This window comes from Uncinocarpus reesii, genomic scaffold (assembly GCF_000003515.1).
Source record: "Uncinocarpus reesii 1704 scaffold_1 genomic scaffold, whole genome shotgun sequence".
Classification (NCBI taxonomy): domain Eukaryota; kingdom Fungi; phylum Ascomycota; class Eurotiomycetes; order Onygenales; family Onygenaceae; genus Uncinocarpus; species Uncinocarpus reesii.
The window spans coordinates 325226-343496 of NW_003052500.1; the positions used below are offsets into that span (position 1 = coordinate 325226).

Below are 18271 nucleotides of genomic sequence, written 5' to 3' on the forward strand. Positions count from 1 at the left end.
TGACGGTTGAACTTGAGTAGCTCGACTATGTAATGCGAAGTTCCTTGGGGAGATATTGGGTCTTGTTCCCGATGGGATTCCCTCTCGTATAGTTATATAACTATATCATGGTATCAAGTTGCCTGTTGATAGACAAAGTGAGCACAACTCATCCAGCGACGATGAACTTGTTAACAACTATCTGTCGTGACACAATCTCTCCCTTGTCTTTTCTTCTTCCAGGCTCCCACCCCGATCTCTCGTATCCAGTGCTGTTGCTGTTGCTGCCTAGAGTGACTGCACAGGCCTCCTATTGAAAGACAACCATCTCAATCCCATCATAAAACAATCTATAATCAATCTCTATTATTTTATCATCTATCTATCAAACCTACAGTCAATTACAATTCACTCGATTCAGATTAGGATATTTTAGTCACTATCTGAATCTCAGTCGGTGTTAATAAATTGCTATATAGTTTGGCGTTTCTATAACTACCAGCCATCGGAGACTATATCTGACGGCGACTATTCACTCTCATGAGTTATCAACCACAGCACTAGTATGGCGTCTCTTGCCGCCGAAATTGAAGACCTGCGGCGCCAGCTCGAAGAGGCGACGCGAGGCCAGGAGCAAGAGAAACGACGAGCTGATGAAGCGACACAGCGAGCCGAGCAGCTCGCGGCGGATCAGTCGCCAACGACGCTGTTGGTTTACCTTCAATATGTCAAGGAAAAGCTCTTGTCTACCTTCTCAATCGAACCTGACCCTACTAAAACGGCCTCGGGATCGGTTACAGATGTTCGAGCGAAATACTATCCACTACGACTCCGTCCATGGGCGGATTTTAACCAAATCCACGATCGCACTTTCAACCAGTTGACTCTGGCGTTTTCCGACGCTCATCTTTTCCCCTCCAAAACAGATGTACAGGGGGTTGAGCGAGACCTGTCTCCAACAACGAGAAAGGACGAACAAGATATTCGACCATTTGTTCGAAGTGCTATAGAGAAACCTGCTCAGCGTCTAGTTCAGGCATATCTCAAACAGGTCAAAGATACCCGGACGGCCGACTTCTTCTTCCAGAATAACGCTTACAGCCTTTCCAACAAGGATATCACGGACACCGCCGATGCCTACGGAGACGAGGCTCCTCCTAGCAAGAGGAGATCGCCGGAACGGACGGTTAAAGGAGTCCCGGATCGCTGGGGAATCCGTGTACGCCCGAGTGGGGATCATGTCACGATCTTTGTGGGTGAATATAAAGCCGCCCATAAGATGCGCCATGGCACTTTCAAACGTGTGTTCTCCTCTGCAAAGGAGGATCTGTTCTTGGACACGCTAAAGCGACTCTCCCTTCCATTTGTTGATACAGCCAAGGAGCAGGCTGTAGTGGCCCAGGTGCTATGCCAAACATTCCACTACATGATTACTACCGGCCTTAAATACGGGTATCTTACGTCTGGAGAGGGCCTTGTGTTTCTGATGCTTGATGAAAACGACCCGCAAACACTATATTACCACCTAAACTCAGTGCCTGATTGCGATCATCAGGCCGATGACTTCGATATAATATATAGCCCAGCCTCGCAGCTGTCAACCTTTGTGTTGTTGTCACTTGAGTCAGAACAGCAAACTGCCCAATGGATACAGATGGCTCAGTCCAAACTCTACCAGTGGCCGCTTTTACCTGGTCCACCGCGCCTGGAGATTCCATGCCGCAATGCTGATTTCGAAAAATTAGACACTAGCAGCAGTGATGAAGGACGCAAAGATACAGACGGTGATTACCGACCTCGACCGCCGCCTCGTAAGCAGCAATCTTCTTCCAAAAGTACAGAAAATATCGAAACGAAGAGGCGTCAGTCCTCAAGGACGCAGCAAAGAACCCAACGCCCTACCCTCCCATATTGCACACAAGCCTGTCTCCTTGGGCTTTCGCAGGGGCACTCCCTAGATCAGTCCTGTCCCAATACTGCTATCCACCAACGAGGGGCGTCTTCTCTTAATCATCTTATTTCAAAAGAAAAGCTCTGCACCCTTGTCAGAGACCAGCTTGCGCGCAATCTTGATGAAAACTGTGAATGCCTTGATCAAAAGGGGCTGTTTGGTGCAGTCGGTGTGCTATTAAAGATCACTCTGACTGGCTATGGCTATACCTTTGTTGCCAAAGGGGTTCAGGCTGTGGATGAACCATTGCTTTCCAACGAAGCTTGCGTCTACACCCATTTGGCCAAGTTTCAAGGAATAACAATACCTGTGCACCTTGGTAATATCAAGCTTGTGCACACATATCCTCTTGTTAGCTGTGCAACTGTTACATCTATGATGCTGATGTCATGGGCTGGTAATGATCTACACGCCAAAGACTATGGGCCTAATGTGAATATTGAAGCTCAGACGCAGCGATCAATGCAGGAGTTGTTTGACGCAGGCCTTAGACACTATGATGTGCGGGATGCCAATTTGATTTGGAATCAGGAGCGACAACGGGTAATGGTGATTGATTTTGATCAGTCTTCCATTCAGTCTCCACCTTCCCGGCGGAAGAGGGCACGTAAACATGGATCTAGCCCTGAACTAACGGTGAAACGGACAAGAGTGGACAAGGAGAACTTGGATGCTAGCAATATTGTAAGCCGTGAGCCCTCCATAACTTAGAATTGGTGATGAGGGTTGGAAAAAGGCACTAACTAATCAAAAATAGCCTGAGTAGAAATCCCTCTCTCTGCCTCGAGAATGGACTAAGTAAAACAGCTACATTCTTATATTCCAAGGACGCTACCCATTGCCCCTTTCTTTACAATTCAGCTTCCTGCGGCTGGAAGGGCATGGTTGCAGCGTTGATACTGGATTATCTACGGGACACGGGGATGCCCAATAGACTTATTATTCTGCAGACCTTACTGCGGCCGGATAGAATTTCAATATCATTAGCAAAAACGGTTCCCTTTATCAGAACATGGCATAAATAACCAGGTATCACAGGGACCTTATAACTAGTCGCCAGAGTCTGAATTGTTGTTTTCACTTCGACCTTCAACCAGAGGAGCTGAGTCCAATTCTACCAGTCCACATTCCTTGTGGTTGGGGTTGATACGTTTAATCCATCCAGGAGTTGTTGCTAAAAGAAGAGAGCGCGCATAGGAGCAATTAAATGCTAAGTTGCAGGATGGCGCGAATCTGTTCCCTACCTGAAGATGTTTTATAGAACTGTATACTTATATAACGGTCCACTATGCTTGAGGACAAGGCACACCTGTCGGAATCTACTGGCCGATGCTCAGGCGGGCAATAAATTTATGCAATATGATTCACTGCACCAGTCCATTGGCAAACAAACAACACAAGTTGCGTGGAATTTCATCAATGATATAAACACAAAAGATACATCAACTATCATTAATGTCCGAAAACAACATGTCTGCCAGTAGACTTTGTTAACCAATGTCCCCAGTGTACCCTGCCGTCCTTGAAAAATATGCGAACAGTACAAGAAACCATTCTGCAATGCCCAGGAAACATCACCTGGGGTAGCCTTGTCCTGTTTGGATTCTCCCACTAAGGAGCGAACGGTCTCCGTTTAGTGGAGTAATGATTGTGTCTGAGTATAGTTGAATACTATAGAACGATTCAACTTTGGTCCACTTTCAAAAGTGCTGTGCAGTGGCATAAGTGATACTGGTTGTCCCAATTAATCGACCATCTGAACGGGCTTCAAACTTCAAAACACCATCTTTGGCTCCAAAAATAACTCGGACCGTGTATTTCAAAGAATACGCCAATTCGCCTCCAATCGTTTTTTTGGGAAACGAGTCTAGGTTGACAGACGTAAAGTCAACCTCGATTTTGCCAACCCGCCGAACACCTGGAATAGTTAGAGTATGCAACGATATCCCGGGGGGGTATAGAAGTAGTGTGGATGGGCAACATACCTACATTAAACCTTCGCTTTGGGGCAACCGACAGATCGGATGAGTATAGGTCAAGTTCGGTTCGCAAGTTTTCTCCCTGGTAGTGGGTTCGGAGGATGTTCACTTCGTAGTGATAATCCTCAGCGTATTTTTCCCCCTTGAACACAGCGTTAGATGGGTAGATCATTAAAGAGGTTCTGAGCCCATATGACACTGTAGCTACCTTTGCAATCATCCATTTCATCATCCCACTCGCCAACTTCAGCCCACTCCACGGGTCGATGAATGACTCGGGCTCCTTATGTTCATTCGCCCTGAACGGCACCGCCCAGCTGTATCCGTAGTGCCGCCGGCATCTTTTAGTTATTGACCGAAGGCCCTCAAGGCCGCGCAGAGCTGCTCCCCGGACAATAGCGGTTTGTCTAATCAATATTAACTATAATTTGACTATTGAGTTCGTGATTCGGTCTCAACTTACGGTCTGTCGGGCACCGTGACGAGAATATTGCCATCAGACCCGAACGACTTTTGAAAAGCCCGGCGGAGATATTCTGAGTCTCCAAAGCCGCCAACTAATATAATTTTCTAAGAACTAGTTAGCTTTGACCTTAGGAACACGCCCTTTACAACACTCATACATTGATTGTGTTTTTCCCCGTCTCTGCATTGGCATCCTTGATTTGCTGTCGTACAAGCTCTAATATCTGATCAACGACAGGATCGAAGACGGCGCGGAGATCGCCACTATTCCGAGACACTCAGCTTCAAATTGTTCAGAAGCACCAGCTCAATCATACACTCACTCATTAATCATCACTAGACACTCTTCGTCATCATAATGCGCCGGGTTAGTCTCAATAACCTCCATCCGAAGAGGAAGTTCATGGGTCGTTCCGTCCGTATCATTCCCAAAATCTAGCTTGATTATTTCAAACTTATTCATGAACTCGCTACCAGGGCCCTTTTTCTTGGGAGGGAGATTATCGAAGCATTCTCCAAACCGATTCGACATGAGGTTGTAAAAGTTACGGTCTACCGCTGTGGAGCCGCATTTTCCACCTAGACATAGCGAATAAGTGGTACCATGGCATACACGACATGGAGAGACTTACCGATTCCAGTGCATAGCTCCTCGAAAACCAAAGTGGGCTGCACTTCGTTGATTAAATAAGTCGTGATATCCTTCGATCATGCTATTAGCACTATTTTAACAACTGTGGTGGTGAACTTACCACCGTGCCTCCGCCGCAATCGCAGACGAGAACGCCATCCCCAGGCTAACGGGTTATCTAAGTCAGCAAACACTCGTGAGTCCCGGATAGAACCAGCGCATACCTTTACGGAAGCTCCAAGCCCATCAACCGTGGTCTTCTTCAGAGCTGCAACGGCCGCAGCTTCGGGCTCAGCAATCATGAAGATTGCATCTCCAAGCCGAGTGCCAAAGCCCGCGCGTCTCGCTGCTGTGCTTGTGGCGGCTTTTGCTTTATCTGACCAAATCGCTGGAACTGTAAACCAAAATTCAAGCGGTGTGATGGCCAAGGTTTGAGCTGATATTTGCTTTTCGATGATTTTAAGGATATGACTGTAAACCTCAGACAAAAAGTCCGATGCAACATCAACTGCCGATTTGTCACCGGGCAGTTTCAAGAGACCCAGTTCGGAGGCCTTCTCCAAGGCGTGATCGTCGTATTTTGTGAGTGGTGTATCTTCATCTAGTAGCAATTTTGTCCACGAGTATGCGGTTAGTCCTGGCTGGATCTCGAACCCCCATTTGACCTTTCCAATTGACCGGTTGTCAAACGGATAGGCAATCCGCGAGGGAGTTTTTCCGATGGTGTCGCTGATTTTGTTCGGTCCTGGCCATTTGTCGATGATGACTATATCTTTGAAGTCACTGCTTTTTGTGCTAACATAACTTACTCCTTCCCAGTATATTAGACTCTCCATCCAGAACTTTCAGGTCCGTGGGAGCTCACCAGTGAAGGTTGTGCCATAGTCCACGCCAACAATGATTTTGTGTGTTGAATTGAGCGATAGGGAGCCGAACAGGTTGTTTATCCCTGCTGATGACATGTTTTGATCATTCACTGTGCTGGAGGGTTTGTGTTTCCAAGTCAATGATAATAGTAGCCCTGAGTCAAGGGAAGAAGGCTGTTTTTAAGTTGTCTCCGGATCTTACGCGCCGACTGCGCTCGGATACGGAGTATTTCTTGCAGGAAAACGGGGGCTCCAGTGGTTATGGTTAAAATTAGTAGCAATCACATCTCAAGCGAAAGCGACCGGTCATTGGTAGAGGCGTCGTTCACAGCATGTATCTGGCTGCATGATCTGCATGGGACGGGACGGCTGATAGTCCCGTTGCTTTTTAAACCAAGCGATTAGTGAACCGAGAAAGAAAGTATAATACTGGAGAGCTCAGTATTCTCGCATAAAACACGAGATTTCCCCTTCTGGATCTCAAAAGCAGTGTTTTGGCAACAGTATGGCCGATTTTTTAAACAAATTGAATTACTGTTGTATTGTTGTTGTCGTACTTTGTCAATCAGGCTCTTCCAACTACATCGTTTGAAGTTGGACACGGATTGGTGAAGGTACCTGGAGGTTGTAGGTATTGGTTTTAGCTATGTCGTCAGGGAGCCAAGGCAGCGACGTATCCTCCCTGTTCTACACAATCATGCCTAATTTTGTTCGCAAGGTGCGGTCTAATTGCATTTGCCTTGGGGGCAAGCTCCTGACTGCGTTCCTTAGTTACGGGGCGGGTCCCGCCAATTACCTCAACCGAAGGATGATATGGGCAGTGAGGATCCGCAGAGAAGCGGCCCCGATCTCGAAAGGCGGCCGACATCGAGAAGGCAACAAGTTCCCGAATCGCATCTCCAGCAAGAAAAAGGAGAGATTCGGCGCCGAGAAGGGAGAAGACTGAATGAGGCCCGCAAGGACGAAGAGGTCATCAAGCCCCCGAAACAGGGGGAACTGCGCTCGAGAAAAAATCCGACTAGCTCGAAGGAACCGGCATCGGAGGTCCAGGAAGAGCAAATGAAAAGAGAAAGGATGTCAAGGGTTCAAAGCTTAGATTGGCGTGCTGAGGAAGAATTGAACTTTCTGAGGCATAACAATGCACGCCTATTTGAGGAGGTGACCGAATTGCAGCACCACACCAAACGACTCCAGAGACTGCTAACGGAACAAACCTCTGAAAGGGAAAATAGAATGCGCCACGAGATCCAGAAGCGTGAAGGAGAACTCGATGATTTGAAAAATCAAAATGCGCGTTTGTCCAGTGAACGAGATGCCATGCTAGAACAGATCCGGATTGCACAAGAGGGAGCTCTTCAGGCTATGAAAAAGGGAGATTGGGCCCCAAAGGAAGACCAGCAAATTTGGCGCGACTTGACAAAGTTAGAAGACAAATTAAAAGCCTGGGCGAAAACTTATTCGCTCGTTGATATCAACGTCGTGGAGTCTGCTTCGGCTGCCGACAAAAACGCCATTATCGATCAATTGGGAGGGTATTGCATACAAGAGGACTGGGAGGATGTGGTCAGCAGACTAACGCCAGCACTGGCAAAACGAGCTCCCATGCTTTTTACGCATGGTGCATTGGCTAAAGAAATCTATTCGAAGGTATTCAGTGCCCCTTTTTTTGTTTTGCGCGGACATGGCAAAAATTCCGAGTTTTTCGAGGATGAGATGTCCCGTCTTTACGAACGTTTGAGCAAAGGTAAGAAGAGCTCTCGTTTTTGCTTCCACTTGTTGCGGCAAAACTAAACCCATTGGCTAGTGGACAAGACTGAAGCACACATTTGGCGATCAAGTATGCTCCGATTGCTAGCACAGTCGCTGGCAGATCCCACCTCTGGATATCACTCGCCGGCGATGTCCCAAGCCGAGAGCAATAAGCTTAGCCTGGATTTCATCAACGGCCCGAGCCGGTTGCTTTTCAAACAATTGGACGAGGTGAATCAAGCCAAGCGCCAGAAAGAACTCGAAACGCTATTTTGCGAAGCTGGAGAGCTATCCCTTTCATTGTGGTGCCAGAGGACGTTTATCAAGTGCTACGACTTGAAGATGTTAGGATCACAGCCTTTCCATGCAGGTCATGACGCTGTGATTCCCCACAGGCTCCATAAGCTTGATGATGAGGATGACAGGCTGAATGGTGCAGAGATGATTGCAGTAGTTCAACCGCTCATATTGGCCTTTGGGGATGAAGACGCAGAGGGATATGATTCGCACAGGATCTGGGCTAAAGCAGTGGTTTTAATTGATGAAAACAGCCATGTGGATGAAGAAGGAGGAAGATTGCAGATGTAACTGCACATATGGATGTTTCACTGTTAACATAGTTGTATCCAATCCTCTTGACTGTTCAATCAACTCTTTGGCTTATTGATGGATGTTGACTTGAGCCTTGAGGGCAAAGTCTGCAGATGAACCATGCCAAATGCAGTTAGTGCCGGAAGCTTGGCAAGCCACTGACTAATGTTTTCAAATCCAGCCACTAGAGGGGCTAATCCAAGAATAGACTAGTGTAACTCGGTGGGAATTGAAGCTTATTACTCAGACCTGAGACCATCTCCTCCAACGTCAAGCCAACCTCAGATGTGGTATCTTCATTACTCTTTCATCTGGACTAGTTCACTTTGACATTCTCCCACTCAGCAGACATGTTGTTCCGGCTTGTTGACGGTACCTGCGGCCTCGCGCAGCTTCTCACCGATCAGGCAGGGCAAGGATACATCACTGCTTGGTCTTGTGATTGGTGGGAGGCACTTGCAAGGACCGGGCCTGTCTGCAAATCCAAATTTGAGAACAAAGTGGTGGCTTTTGGCATAGCCTACCTGCAGGCTGCAGGAGGCTTTTTCGATGTGATTTGAAACGGGCGGCTCCCGGCTTGGTACTCGACAGAGGTTCGGAACAAATGTCCCAAGGATCATTGCTTGAACAGTTGAACCCCTCACTTGCCCTACTAGGATAGGCCTTTTGAGTGGATTGTGGACTCAATACTGAGTGTCATATGTGGGACTGCATTCAATATTCCTTCTAACCAAACATCAGATGAACAAGACCAGAATGCTTGATACTGCCGGGATGGAGAGAAAATGTGTACCACATCTGGGGACTCCTGGAACTGTGATGAAGTTCTCAAATGCCTGCACCGGACCGCCTCCAGGAGCTATCAAAATTTAACAAACTCCCAAAACTAACAGTGAAGAACCATTCAACATCCAGCTTACGGCGTACACTCTACTGGTGCACGTTCTGCTTTTGAGATGATTCAGAGCACTGAGGATAATCACAATTGCCTCAGCCCATTAGAAAACATTCTTTCTTGCGATTGCTGCATTAATGAGGACAGTTTCCAGCATTGCACCAGCGGTGATCAATGGATCCTGGAATACAGCAGTCATATGACTGTAAGGGCTTTCTATGATACATCTCGCCTGAATACCATTTTTCTTACCCCTACTCCAATCAACCACTCTAATATAAAGCCCCAGGTCAAAGCCCTGGGTCAGCTTGAAGCTGACTCTGTGCAAGTCGCCTCGAGGAGACTTTGCGATGCCCTTTCATTATCCTATATATTCAAATCTATTAAAGACTTCGCTTCTGAATTCTGATGGGCAGTGACCCCAATATGAGGTTCATGGTTTCACGCCTTCGAGGCTTCCAATCTGAACTGAACTTGAAGAAGTCGTACCGATGCGCCAGACTGGCCAATAACACTGTTGCCAGTAAATAAGATATTGGCCTACCAATGCATCCACGAGCGCCTGCAGAAAATGCAATGAAATTAGGTTGAAGCTGTTTACCCTCGTCACCGAGCCACCGTTCTGGCATGAACTTTTCCGGTTCCGGGAAAGCATTAGGATCCCTGTGGGCCACATAAGCTGATACGGATACTGTCGTATTGCCAGCAATCCAGTTATCAAGGATTTGTAACCCATTTTTAGGTGTCTCACGGGGAAGCCCGTGAGAAATGGGGGGGTATAAGCGCAGAGTCTCGTCGATAACTGCGCGAAGATATGGCAAGTACTTGACTTTGTCATAGGAAGCAATAATTTCTTCGGGCTCCATGACAGAATCAAGCTCTTCTTGAAGCTTTTCCAGCTTCTGTGGATTTTCAATCAGCAGCTGCATGGTGCTTGCAATGGTGTTCGAAGTCGACGAGGAACCGCTCACGGCTAGAGAGATTTCTGCAACCACCTCTCCCCATTCGAGGTTATGTGCGTTACCTGCTGTATCGTCCATCAAGGATGAAAAAATGTCATTGATCCTTTCTCCGGCAGCGTAACGGCTCCATCGCTTGTTAGTCAAGTGGTGGACGAGATTCCTCCACCCAGTTCCCAGTTTAATAAGACGCGAATAGACCGGACTGATCGTGTTTGCGACTGTGATGATCGTTGAGAACCAGTCATAGGACCAAACCAAGTCGCCAACCAAATGGAAAGTTGCATATAAACAATCCCTGAAAGAAACATCTTCAGTGATACCAGCCAAGTCTTCAGCTGTTACTGTATCCTCACCCCTTTCGATGCAATGAAGCTGAGTACTCAAGCAAATGTCAACCAAGCAATCAATCGTATATAAGTTGGTCCAAGAACGGTAATTCAGCGGTCCCTCCGCGCTCTCTTCAACGTACTTGTCGAACTGATCAATCAGTCTAGATACCTTCTCCCCAACCTTGTATTCCCAGTCCTCCAGATTTTTCGCCGCGAATGCGGACGCCAAAACCTTCCGTTTCCTAGCATGTTCCTTTTTATCGACTACATCTGCCAAATGGAAGTGCGTCCCCGAAGCGTTGACGTATTGCTTGTCTTTCGTCGTGGGGGAATTATGCCCGTATATAGCCTATTGTTATGTTATAAAGAGTGGCGCTACAAGAGGCTGGGAATGGACGAAAGGCCACTTACTTTAATGGAGTCAACAGTTCCGAAAGAGAGGGAGTTTGGACCTATTCGAATTACCGGCCATCCCTTCCCATGGTGTAATTCAGCCAGCCTTGCGGATCGGAACCCTTTCATCGATTCCACCATAAACGGGATATCTGAAAGACCGGACAGAGGGTGAAGGGTTGGAAACTTCCTTAGGTTTTTACGGTCCAAGAAATACAAAGCCACAGGCTTGAAAATAATTATCGCCAATGCTGCGAAGCATATGGGGGCAATCAAAGTACCTATCATGATTATGGTTGAAAAGATTCTAACGCAGAAACCAAACCTTTTAAGTGATTTGAAAGAAAAAGCGGGCGATTGATTTTGACAACATCAAAAAGAGGCTGGTCTCCTTGAAGGCCATTTTCACTAGGACTTTGATTAAGCAACAGACATATCGACTTAATATGGTTGAGCTGGGGTGATCGGCAGATGTCCCAAAGCGGAAGTATCGGAAAGCACTCCTTTTGGTAATAAGGCTGAGACACCACAACCTTGCAATAAGGAAAAAGAAATGATGGAAGCATGCGGCGGCGGAGATTACACCGCATTGATCCTAAGTAGCGGGCAAGGTCGCGTCCTCTATTATATATGTTGAATTTTGGCCATTCTAGCAATCTGATCAAAAATAAGCCCCGATAGTCAGCCTTTCAAGGGAATAGCATCTGCCCACAATGGAAGCCACTCTTGTTTCATCAGCGGCCAAAGTGACTCAATTGGCAGATAATATTCAAGCTTGTGCTCGCAGGCTTGGGCAATTGCGGGCTTCTGAGAAACGGATGAATGGCTCGCGTATCGTCAATGACGCTGGCGAAAAGCTAGACGCTGAAGCTATTCATGATGTTCGCGTCAATCTCCTAGATGCATGTCGAAGCCTTCTCAATATCGCTACAGGGCCGACAGAGATGCTCAAGAATATGGCCCTGATTGTAAGTAGCGGTTCTATTCATATGGCTGGAGATACGGAGTACTGAATTAGTGAACAGGACAAACACAATCTCGCATCGCTACGGGTAATCAATCATTTCCAGATTGCCTCTTTGGTTCCACCAGATGGACAGATCTCTATATCCGAAATAGCCAAAAAATGCAACATTTCCGAGGAAGTGCTTGCACGCATTTTACGCCAGGCGATGACCTACGAGGTATTCCACGAGCCGAAAGAAGGATTTATCTCCCACACTGCCGCTTCTCGAGAGATCCCTCGCCTTTCACCACTGCTTTCGTACCAATTAGACGTATGCCTGCCGTCGACACTGAGCCTACTCGATTGGCTCGAGGGGGAGAGGAGCAAAGAGCATAAATCCGCATTTCAAATTGCGCATTCTACTAAGGATACCTGGTGGTCATACGCCGAAAAACGGCCCGATCTCATCCAAAACTATGGAAGATATATGGCATTGATCACAAACGGCGGCCCGCATGATGTGAACCACGTAGTCAGCGGTTTTGCATGGGAGACACTCGGAAACGCAATCGTCATTGATGTGGGTTTAAACCGTTTTAAGGAATCCTATTGTTAGCTCCGGACATATTCGTTGCTGACTTTGCACATCGCAATCCAGGTTGGAGGTGCAGACGGATTTGTTGGAGTGGCCCTCGCCAGGGCATGTCCCCATCTGACAGTTATTGTCCAAGACAGCCCAAATCTGAAAGAGAACGCAGAAGCAAAGATTCCATCTAAACTAAAAAATCGAGTTTTCTTCGCGCCCCATTCGTTCTTCGAGCCACAGTCCGCCATGGGCTCTCACGCAGACGTTTTCTTGTTGAGGCACATCTTGCACGATTGGGAAGATGACGACTGTCTGATCATTCTGCGCCATTTGATCCGGTGTATGAAACCAAGCGCACGTATAATCGTTGCAGAGCAGGTTTTTGGCAACCCGGGCAAGATAGATAAACACACCGAGAGGACTATGAGGGCTCTGGACATGCAAATGATGGTTCAATTCGGAAGCAAAGAAAGAACTTTGGGCGATTGGGAGTCTCTATTCAGCCTTGCGGACCCGTCGCTTGAGATTGTTGGGTATATACAGCCGCCTGGGAGTGCTGATACTCTGATGGAGCTGAGGAAGAAGTGACAGATAGGCTGATGGCACGACTTGGCTAACTTCTGGCCGAGACCGCCATGCTTGCATTTGTAATTACCCAGTATTCCTGGCTTTTCGAAAAATGATACTAGACTGTAAACATTAGTGAAGCAATCGGGGCCATAGCTACCAGACGGGTTTTCATATCAAGAGCATAGCTGTTTGAACGAGCTAGAGAAAATCTCCGATTCACCAAGTGATGCTGACAAATCTGCCAAGATTTTAGTCCATCTCTGGTCAAAACGACGCCGCTCAACTTCTTGAACTACTACGGCAGCTCATCAATTTGATACCTATTACTTTATTTTGATACATGAAGATGCGAAGTCCCTATGGATTGTAGCAGCTTGAAAGTGTGGCCTCAGTTTTACCTTGCACCACCTTGTTTAAGGCAGATTCAAAACATGCAGAGCTGAGCGCTCAAGTCTGGATTTATGTTCAATAACTACATGGTTCAAAGATGCTCGAGAGGCCGAACGCGGCCCAGACAGTTTTCAGCCTGTGTCATAACATCGTGACCCCAGACAGCGTTCTGGAACTCTGGATCCGCCCAAAGATCGGGATGTTTCCAGCCCGCTACTCGTGGAGCGCGCATTCTATCATCTCGGTCCTGTTGCTCCGGTCCGTCTTCTAGGTGTAGAATCTTCCGTACGGTAGTGGCAGAGCCCTGGATGACCTCTGCACGTTGCTTTCGCACGTATTCATAAACCGAAAATGCGCCATCAACATCCTTCGCTGCAAAAAGACAAAGTCCGAGGACTCCAGCATCTTCGATGGCCTGAGCTGCTCCTTGGGCTACGTACGGCAACATTGGATGGCAGGCATCTCCCAGGAGGCAGGTGCGGTTGATTGACCAAGTCGGGAGATTTGGACGCTCGTTCAGCGGCCATTCCAAAAGCTCGTTGGGTTCGATGCAGCTTGCAAGATGAAGGACAGTTGGGCTCCAGTCTTTGTAAAATGACAGCAGGTCTTGTATTTGGCCTTTTCGTGTCCATAAGCCTTTTTCGTCGTTTGATCCACCGTTGTTGGCATGGACCATCACGACGTTATACAGTGTGTTGCCTCGAATGGGATACGCCATAATATGGCCATGTGGTCCGATCCACCGGGTGCTAAGGCGCTGATCCAGTTCTAGCAGCAGGTTTGGATGGCTAGCGAGCTTTGCTCTTGGGATTGCAGCACGGTACGCCGCATCTCCAGTTGGGCAAATCTCATCTTGGATTCCGAAAAATAATGCCATTTTCGCACGGGTGAGACTTTTAATACCATCTGCGCCCACTAAGACGTCGCCTTCTACCTTCTCCCCCGAAGTCAAAGTTACAACAGCAGCGAAATGCGGATCTATATTTTCAACCTTGACGCCAGTTCGGAGGTTCACTTCAGCTTCAAGTGCTGTTTGGACCAACACACGCTGGAGATCGCTTCTATGCTGCGCCGTTGACGATTTTGTCAGTAAGGTTGATTCAGTTTGACATCTGAAAGTAAACCCCGGTGACTCACAATTACTAGCATCGGGGCTTGAAACCGGGATAAATGCGATAGCGTGTGTCCACGCGGCCCAATTTCCTCATCATTATCATATCTTCGCACAATGGTTCCCGAGGGGAAATTGGCGTATTCTAATATAGGATCCAACAGACCGAATTTCTTTAGAATTCGAGTAGCGTTAGGAGCCTAAGGCAGTATGTTAGCATCTACGACTCTGTGTACTATTTCGACTCGAAAATACCAGTTGGATTCCGGCGCCGACTTCTGACAAAGCAGCGGCCTGTTCAAGTATAGTCACTCGATACCCATGGTGTCGAAGTACTGTGAACAAGTGAGTTAATCATCCCGCGCTGCAAAGCTGCAAATAGCAAACGAACTTATTCCTAACGTCAAGCCTCCAATACCTGCCCCGATAATGATAATATGCTTAATAGGCGTCATGCCTGTATATATTGTGCACTGAACTGAATTGGATTCGGGTAGAGGACCAGGTCACGTCAAATCTCAACAACCGAAGTATTATACCGCCCAGCGGTTAGATGGGCAACCTTCAAAAAGAATTAACGTTATGGGGTACATGCGGTGACGATCGAAGAAGCACTGTGGACAGGAGGTGAACGAACGGTTAAACAAGGGCATACATATCGTTAAACCCATCCCTAAAAGCGACAATTAGGAACAACTCCGACCCCTGCAATCTCTGATCCGTGGTCTCCAAGAAAGGGTCACCCTCGACCCTGCTATGAAGTAGGACTAGTTAACTACATCCCAGCGTTATGAACCAAGCCAATAGGGGTTGTGTTTTTTAACCCCTGCAGGATAATTACTCTATTTCATTTATACTGCGCTGAAACAATTTCGGCATTAATGAACTTTGGAATCGCTGTATTTCAAGAGTGGCATTTCAATCCTCTTTGCAAGATATGACGGTAGTGAAGTTTCTAAGTACCTCCCCCATACTAAACTCAGACGTGCTAACTAGCCAGCTACCCTTATCGGACTTGTCTCGCAAGTGTGCAACTACCCTCGATACGGCAAGCTCCTAAACATCATGCCATGGGCGCAACCCCGATATGACCGTCAGTATGCATGATGGTCAGATCATAGAGAGCGCCGGGAACCCATCATCCATGTGGATTGCCTCTGCAAGTGTTCCCTCGTTTGCTAAGGAAACGGCTTCGAAATCAATTGGAAGCGCAAAGTCTCTCGGGGAACCCGCTATGAAAGGATTGCTCAAGTCTCCTGATTTTGTCCGCAAAATATCAAAACTTGGGTCCGCGAGAGGTATCATTGTGAGGCCAGGCTCTTGCGAACCTGATCGAAAGATACTGTTTCCTCTGCTACCACTGCTGCCTGGCACTATTTGTTCAAACTTTGTTGTGAACTCTTTGACAACATCGGCGGCAGCACGAGTAAATCTCGTTCCAAGCGCGTCGAAGATTGAAATACTTGTATTCAGCATCGACAATACTTCCGCCACAAGCGCATGGTGAGGGTAAGCAAGCGCAAAGCCGATCAAAGTTAAAGCTGCATCCCATTGGATGAAATGGGAATCATACCAGCCGTGAATTGCATCCGTTTCCACGAGAGCTTGATTTAGGATGCTTGTTATGGCGAATGCGTGCTTAATAACGGACCGAGCTTTCTCCATAATGAAAGAAAATTTGTGCAGCTCCCCAGTCTCTGAATCCAATGCCCATCGGAGGATTCCAATATTGATCCAATGGTAAGAGAGTTCCAGGAGCAAACATTGCCGCAGGCGCCATACTGGGGTGTCCGCGTCAAGATCCAAATCCACCTCCGTTGCAAAAGAAGCAGTATCAGCCTTTCGCTGCAAGCGGAGTTTTGGGGGGACCTTCCTTGCCCATGATACAAGGAGAGTCGCGATTTGAGCCAAATCTTCCTCAAAGCAGTTGAGTACTTCTGATGCGGAAGGAAATTTGTCGTCATATGTCCCTTGCAGATTCCTCGCTTGTGAATTGAATACCATGTGTACTTTTTTTGCAATTTCTATGAGACCAAAATATCGACCAAGAAAACTGCCTTCTTCCTCGTCTACCTCCGCATCCGACAATTGCCTATAGGACCGTTTTAAAGGTTGCCCCTGGGGGTTTAATTGGTGAGTCTGTTCCAAGATTCCAAATGGACGTCCAAATTCAAGAAACTGCTGTGTATCTAGGCAAAATAGTATATTCCACAGACGCTCTCGAATCCGTCGTTCCCCCACTGAGGCGTTGGCTGGATGCTTTTGATGAAGCCCAAGGATGTTGGCAGTTCGGATAGCCAACCCCAGGAACTGGTAGGCTGCATTGTGGCTCCACGATCCCCGAAGGTAAATCACCAATAAAATATAGCATTGTAACGTGCTCAAACAGGGGTTCTCGTATTCCGCAGAGATGTTGATCGCGCACCGCTCATATAAAGCTTGAGACATCAACTCTGTCTGACTCTGGCCACGACCGTGAAATTCTTCTGCTCCAGGCTTCGTGGGTCTTCCTTGAGGTTTACAGTTGCTCTCGTGCTGCAGTGATATAGCGAGTATTATATCCACAAGGCAGGAGGGAAGACGAACCTCCGAACTAGAGCTTTCGCTCCATAGTGAGGTGTAATGCTCAGTAAAGGAGTCCTCATCGACCACCGGTAGTGTCCGATGCGTCGTGCGCCAATACAGCCGGATGTAATAATTCTCCATGGTCCGTGATATCTCTGGGGGTAGGGCGAATTCTTGGAAATTCAAGCTGCCGCCGGATGGCACCACTAACGCGGCACTCAACCGGCGCGGAAATCGACCAGCGAGCACGAGGTTTAACCGTGACACAAAAGATGCGGTCGACAGGTTGAGGGTCATCCGATTGACTGCTTGAGGTGTCTCGACGGCACCAGAAGTACCTGCTTTTCCGACTGGTTGCTCTTGAAGCATGGCGTTGGCTTTGGTATGAATCTGGCCAACATGCGACGGACTCTGAGCTGAAGGAGACTCCGAACTGGCTGCGGCATCGGAGTCTTGCACGCGACCTTCTAACTCTTCCACTCTCCCCAAGAGGTGTTGAATCTGTCTTGCCGGGTGTAAGCTGGATTGGCTTGATTGACGAACGGTTCGACAAACAGACGATACACATACCTGGTGAGAGCCCGAGTGTCGCCAGACTCCACATTTGCACAAGTGATTTTTCGTTGCCTGCAATTTCGGCAAGGCCGAGAATTATCGCATTTGATACGATTCTTCCTGCAGCTCTCACAGGCCACAGACACGTGGTTTCGTTTTGGGCGCGGGTTGCTTGCATTTTCAGAGCCTTGTTTGTTCGTCTTCGCCTTTGTTGCTACACTAAATGTCGAGTACATCTTGGAGTTCCTAGCAAAGCGAAAGGGATGTTGAAATCCCCGGAATGGGCATCAAGCATTACTGCATGCCACGATGGGTGCTTATCAATTGCTGCTCATCTTTAACTAGCTCCGTGATGTCGACGCAGATTGTGGCAGACGGAGTAACAGGTTACCTTCAGCCGCGCGCGAGAGATCGACGACCAACCAGATATTCTCCGAGTTGTTGGGTTCATGGTTCGCAGCAAGGCAGGTCTGTAGTGATGGGCTAGATCTACTCCGTACATCGGGCTACATCGACGGTGCGTATAAACTAACAATGATGTATCCTCTCCCGTTGGCACGGTAGAAACGTGAGGTACCTAAAAGTACTGGCCAGCCAACATGTGTGGCACAGAGCTGAATCTGCCTTTAGAATAAGGCAAAAAACAAAGCTGAAGATCGGTGTTTTGTACGCAATACCCATGGGAATCTGAAGATCAAGGATCCCATCAGGATGATACCCCTGGAGCAATGTCACCGAAAGCTTGGTCGGGTAGTCCA

At 47.6% G+C, this 18271-nt stretch overlaps 7 protein-coding genes across 7 annotated transcripts; 3 read left to right on the forward strand and 4 right to left on the reverse strand.

Moving 5' to 3' along the window:
• Positions 1 to 544: 544 nt before the first annotated feature.
• Positions 545 to 2696, forward strand: UREG_00265 (uncharacterized protein; the record flags this gene model as incomplete). Its single annotated transcript, XM_002540706.1, has 2 exons — positions 545 to 2614; positions 2688 to 2696. 2 exons carry the CDS (start codon positions 545 to 547, stop codon positions 2694 to 2696), a joined length of 2079 nt encoding a protein of 692 aa, XP_002540752.1.
• A 934-nt stretch (positions 2697 to 3630) lies between these two features.
• UREG_00266 (uncharacterized protein) lies at positions 3631 to 5967 on the reverse strand (the record flags this gene model as incomplete). The annotated part of the gene is made up of 9 exons (XM_002540707.1): positions 3631 to 3848; positions 3916 to 4316; positions 4373 to 4479; positions 4533 to 4638; positions 4698 to 4953; positions 5007 to 5076; positions 5127 to 5171; positions 5230 to 5771; positions 5871 to 5967. 9 exons carry the CDS (start codon positions 5965 to 5967, stop codon positions 3631 to 3633), a joined length of 1842 nt encoding a protein of 613 aa, XP_002540753.1.
• A 601-nt stretch (positions 5968 to 6568) lies between these two features.
• On the forward strand, positions 6569 to 8208 carry UREG_00267 (uncharacterized protein; the record flags this gene model as incomplete). The annotated part of the gene is made up of 3 exons (XM_002540708.1): positions 6569 to 6589; positions 6643 to 7615; positions 7676 to 8208. 3 exons carry the CDS (start codon positions 6569 to 6571, stop codon positions 8206 to 8208), a joined length of 1527 nt encoding a protein of 508 aa, XP_002540754.1.
• A 1281-nt stretch (positions 8209 to 9489) lies between these two features.
• UREG_00268 (uncharacterized protein) lies at positions 9490 to 11078 on the reverse strand (the record flags this gene model as incomplete). The annotated part of the gene is made up of 3 exons (XM_002540709.1): positions 9490 to 9620; positions 9651 to 10746; positions 10809 to 11078. The coding sequence occupies 3 exons, from the start codon at positions 11076 to 11078 to the stop codon at positions 9490 to 9492; spliced, it is 1497 nt and encodes a 498-aa protein (XP_002540755.1).
• A 425-nt stretch (positions 11079 to 11503) lies between these two features.
• On the forward strand, positions 11504 to 12910 carry UREG_00269 (uncharacterized protein; the record flags this gene model as incomplete). The annotated part of the gene is made up of 3 exons (XM_002540710.1): positions 11504 to 11758; positions 11816 to 12316; positions 12395 to 12910. 3 exons carry the CDS (start codon positions 11504 to 11506, stop codon positions 12908 to 12910), a joined length of 1272 nt encoding a protein of 423 aa, XP_002540756.1.
• Positions 12911 to 13373: 463 nt separating this feature from the next.
• Positions 13374 to 14848, reverse strand: UREG_00270 (uncharacterized protein; the record flags this gene model as incomplete). Its single annotated transcript, XM_002540711.1, has 4 exons — positions 13374 to 14348; positions 14420 to 14593; positions 14649 to 14728; positions 14812 to 14848. 4 exons carry the CDS (start codon positions 14846 to 14848, stop codon positions 13374 to 13376), a joined length of 1266 nt encoding a protein of 421 aa, XP_002540757.1.
• Positions 14849 to 15503: 655 nt separating this feature from the next.
• UREG_00271 (uncharacterized protein) lies at positions 15504 to 17749 on the reverse strand (the record flags this gene model as incomplete). The annotated part of the gene is made up of 2 exons (XM_002540712.1): positions 15504 to 17463; positions 17529 to 17749. The coding sequence occupies 2 exons, from the start codon at positions 17747 to 17749 to the stop codon at positions 15504 to 15506; spliced, it is 2181 nt and encodes a 726-aa protein (XP_002540758.1).
• Between the last annotated feature and the right edge of the window lie 522 nt (positions 17750 to 18271).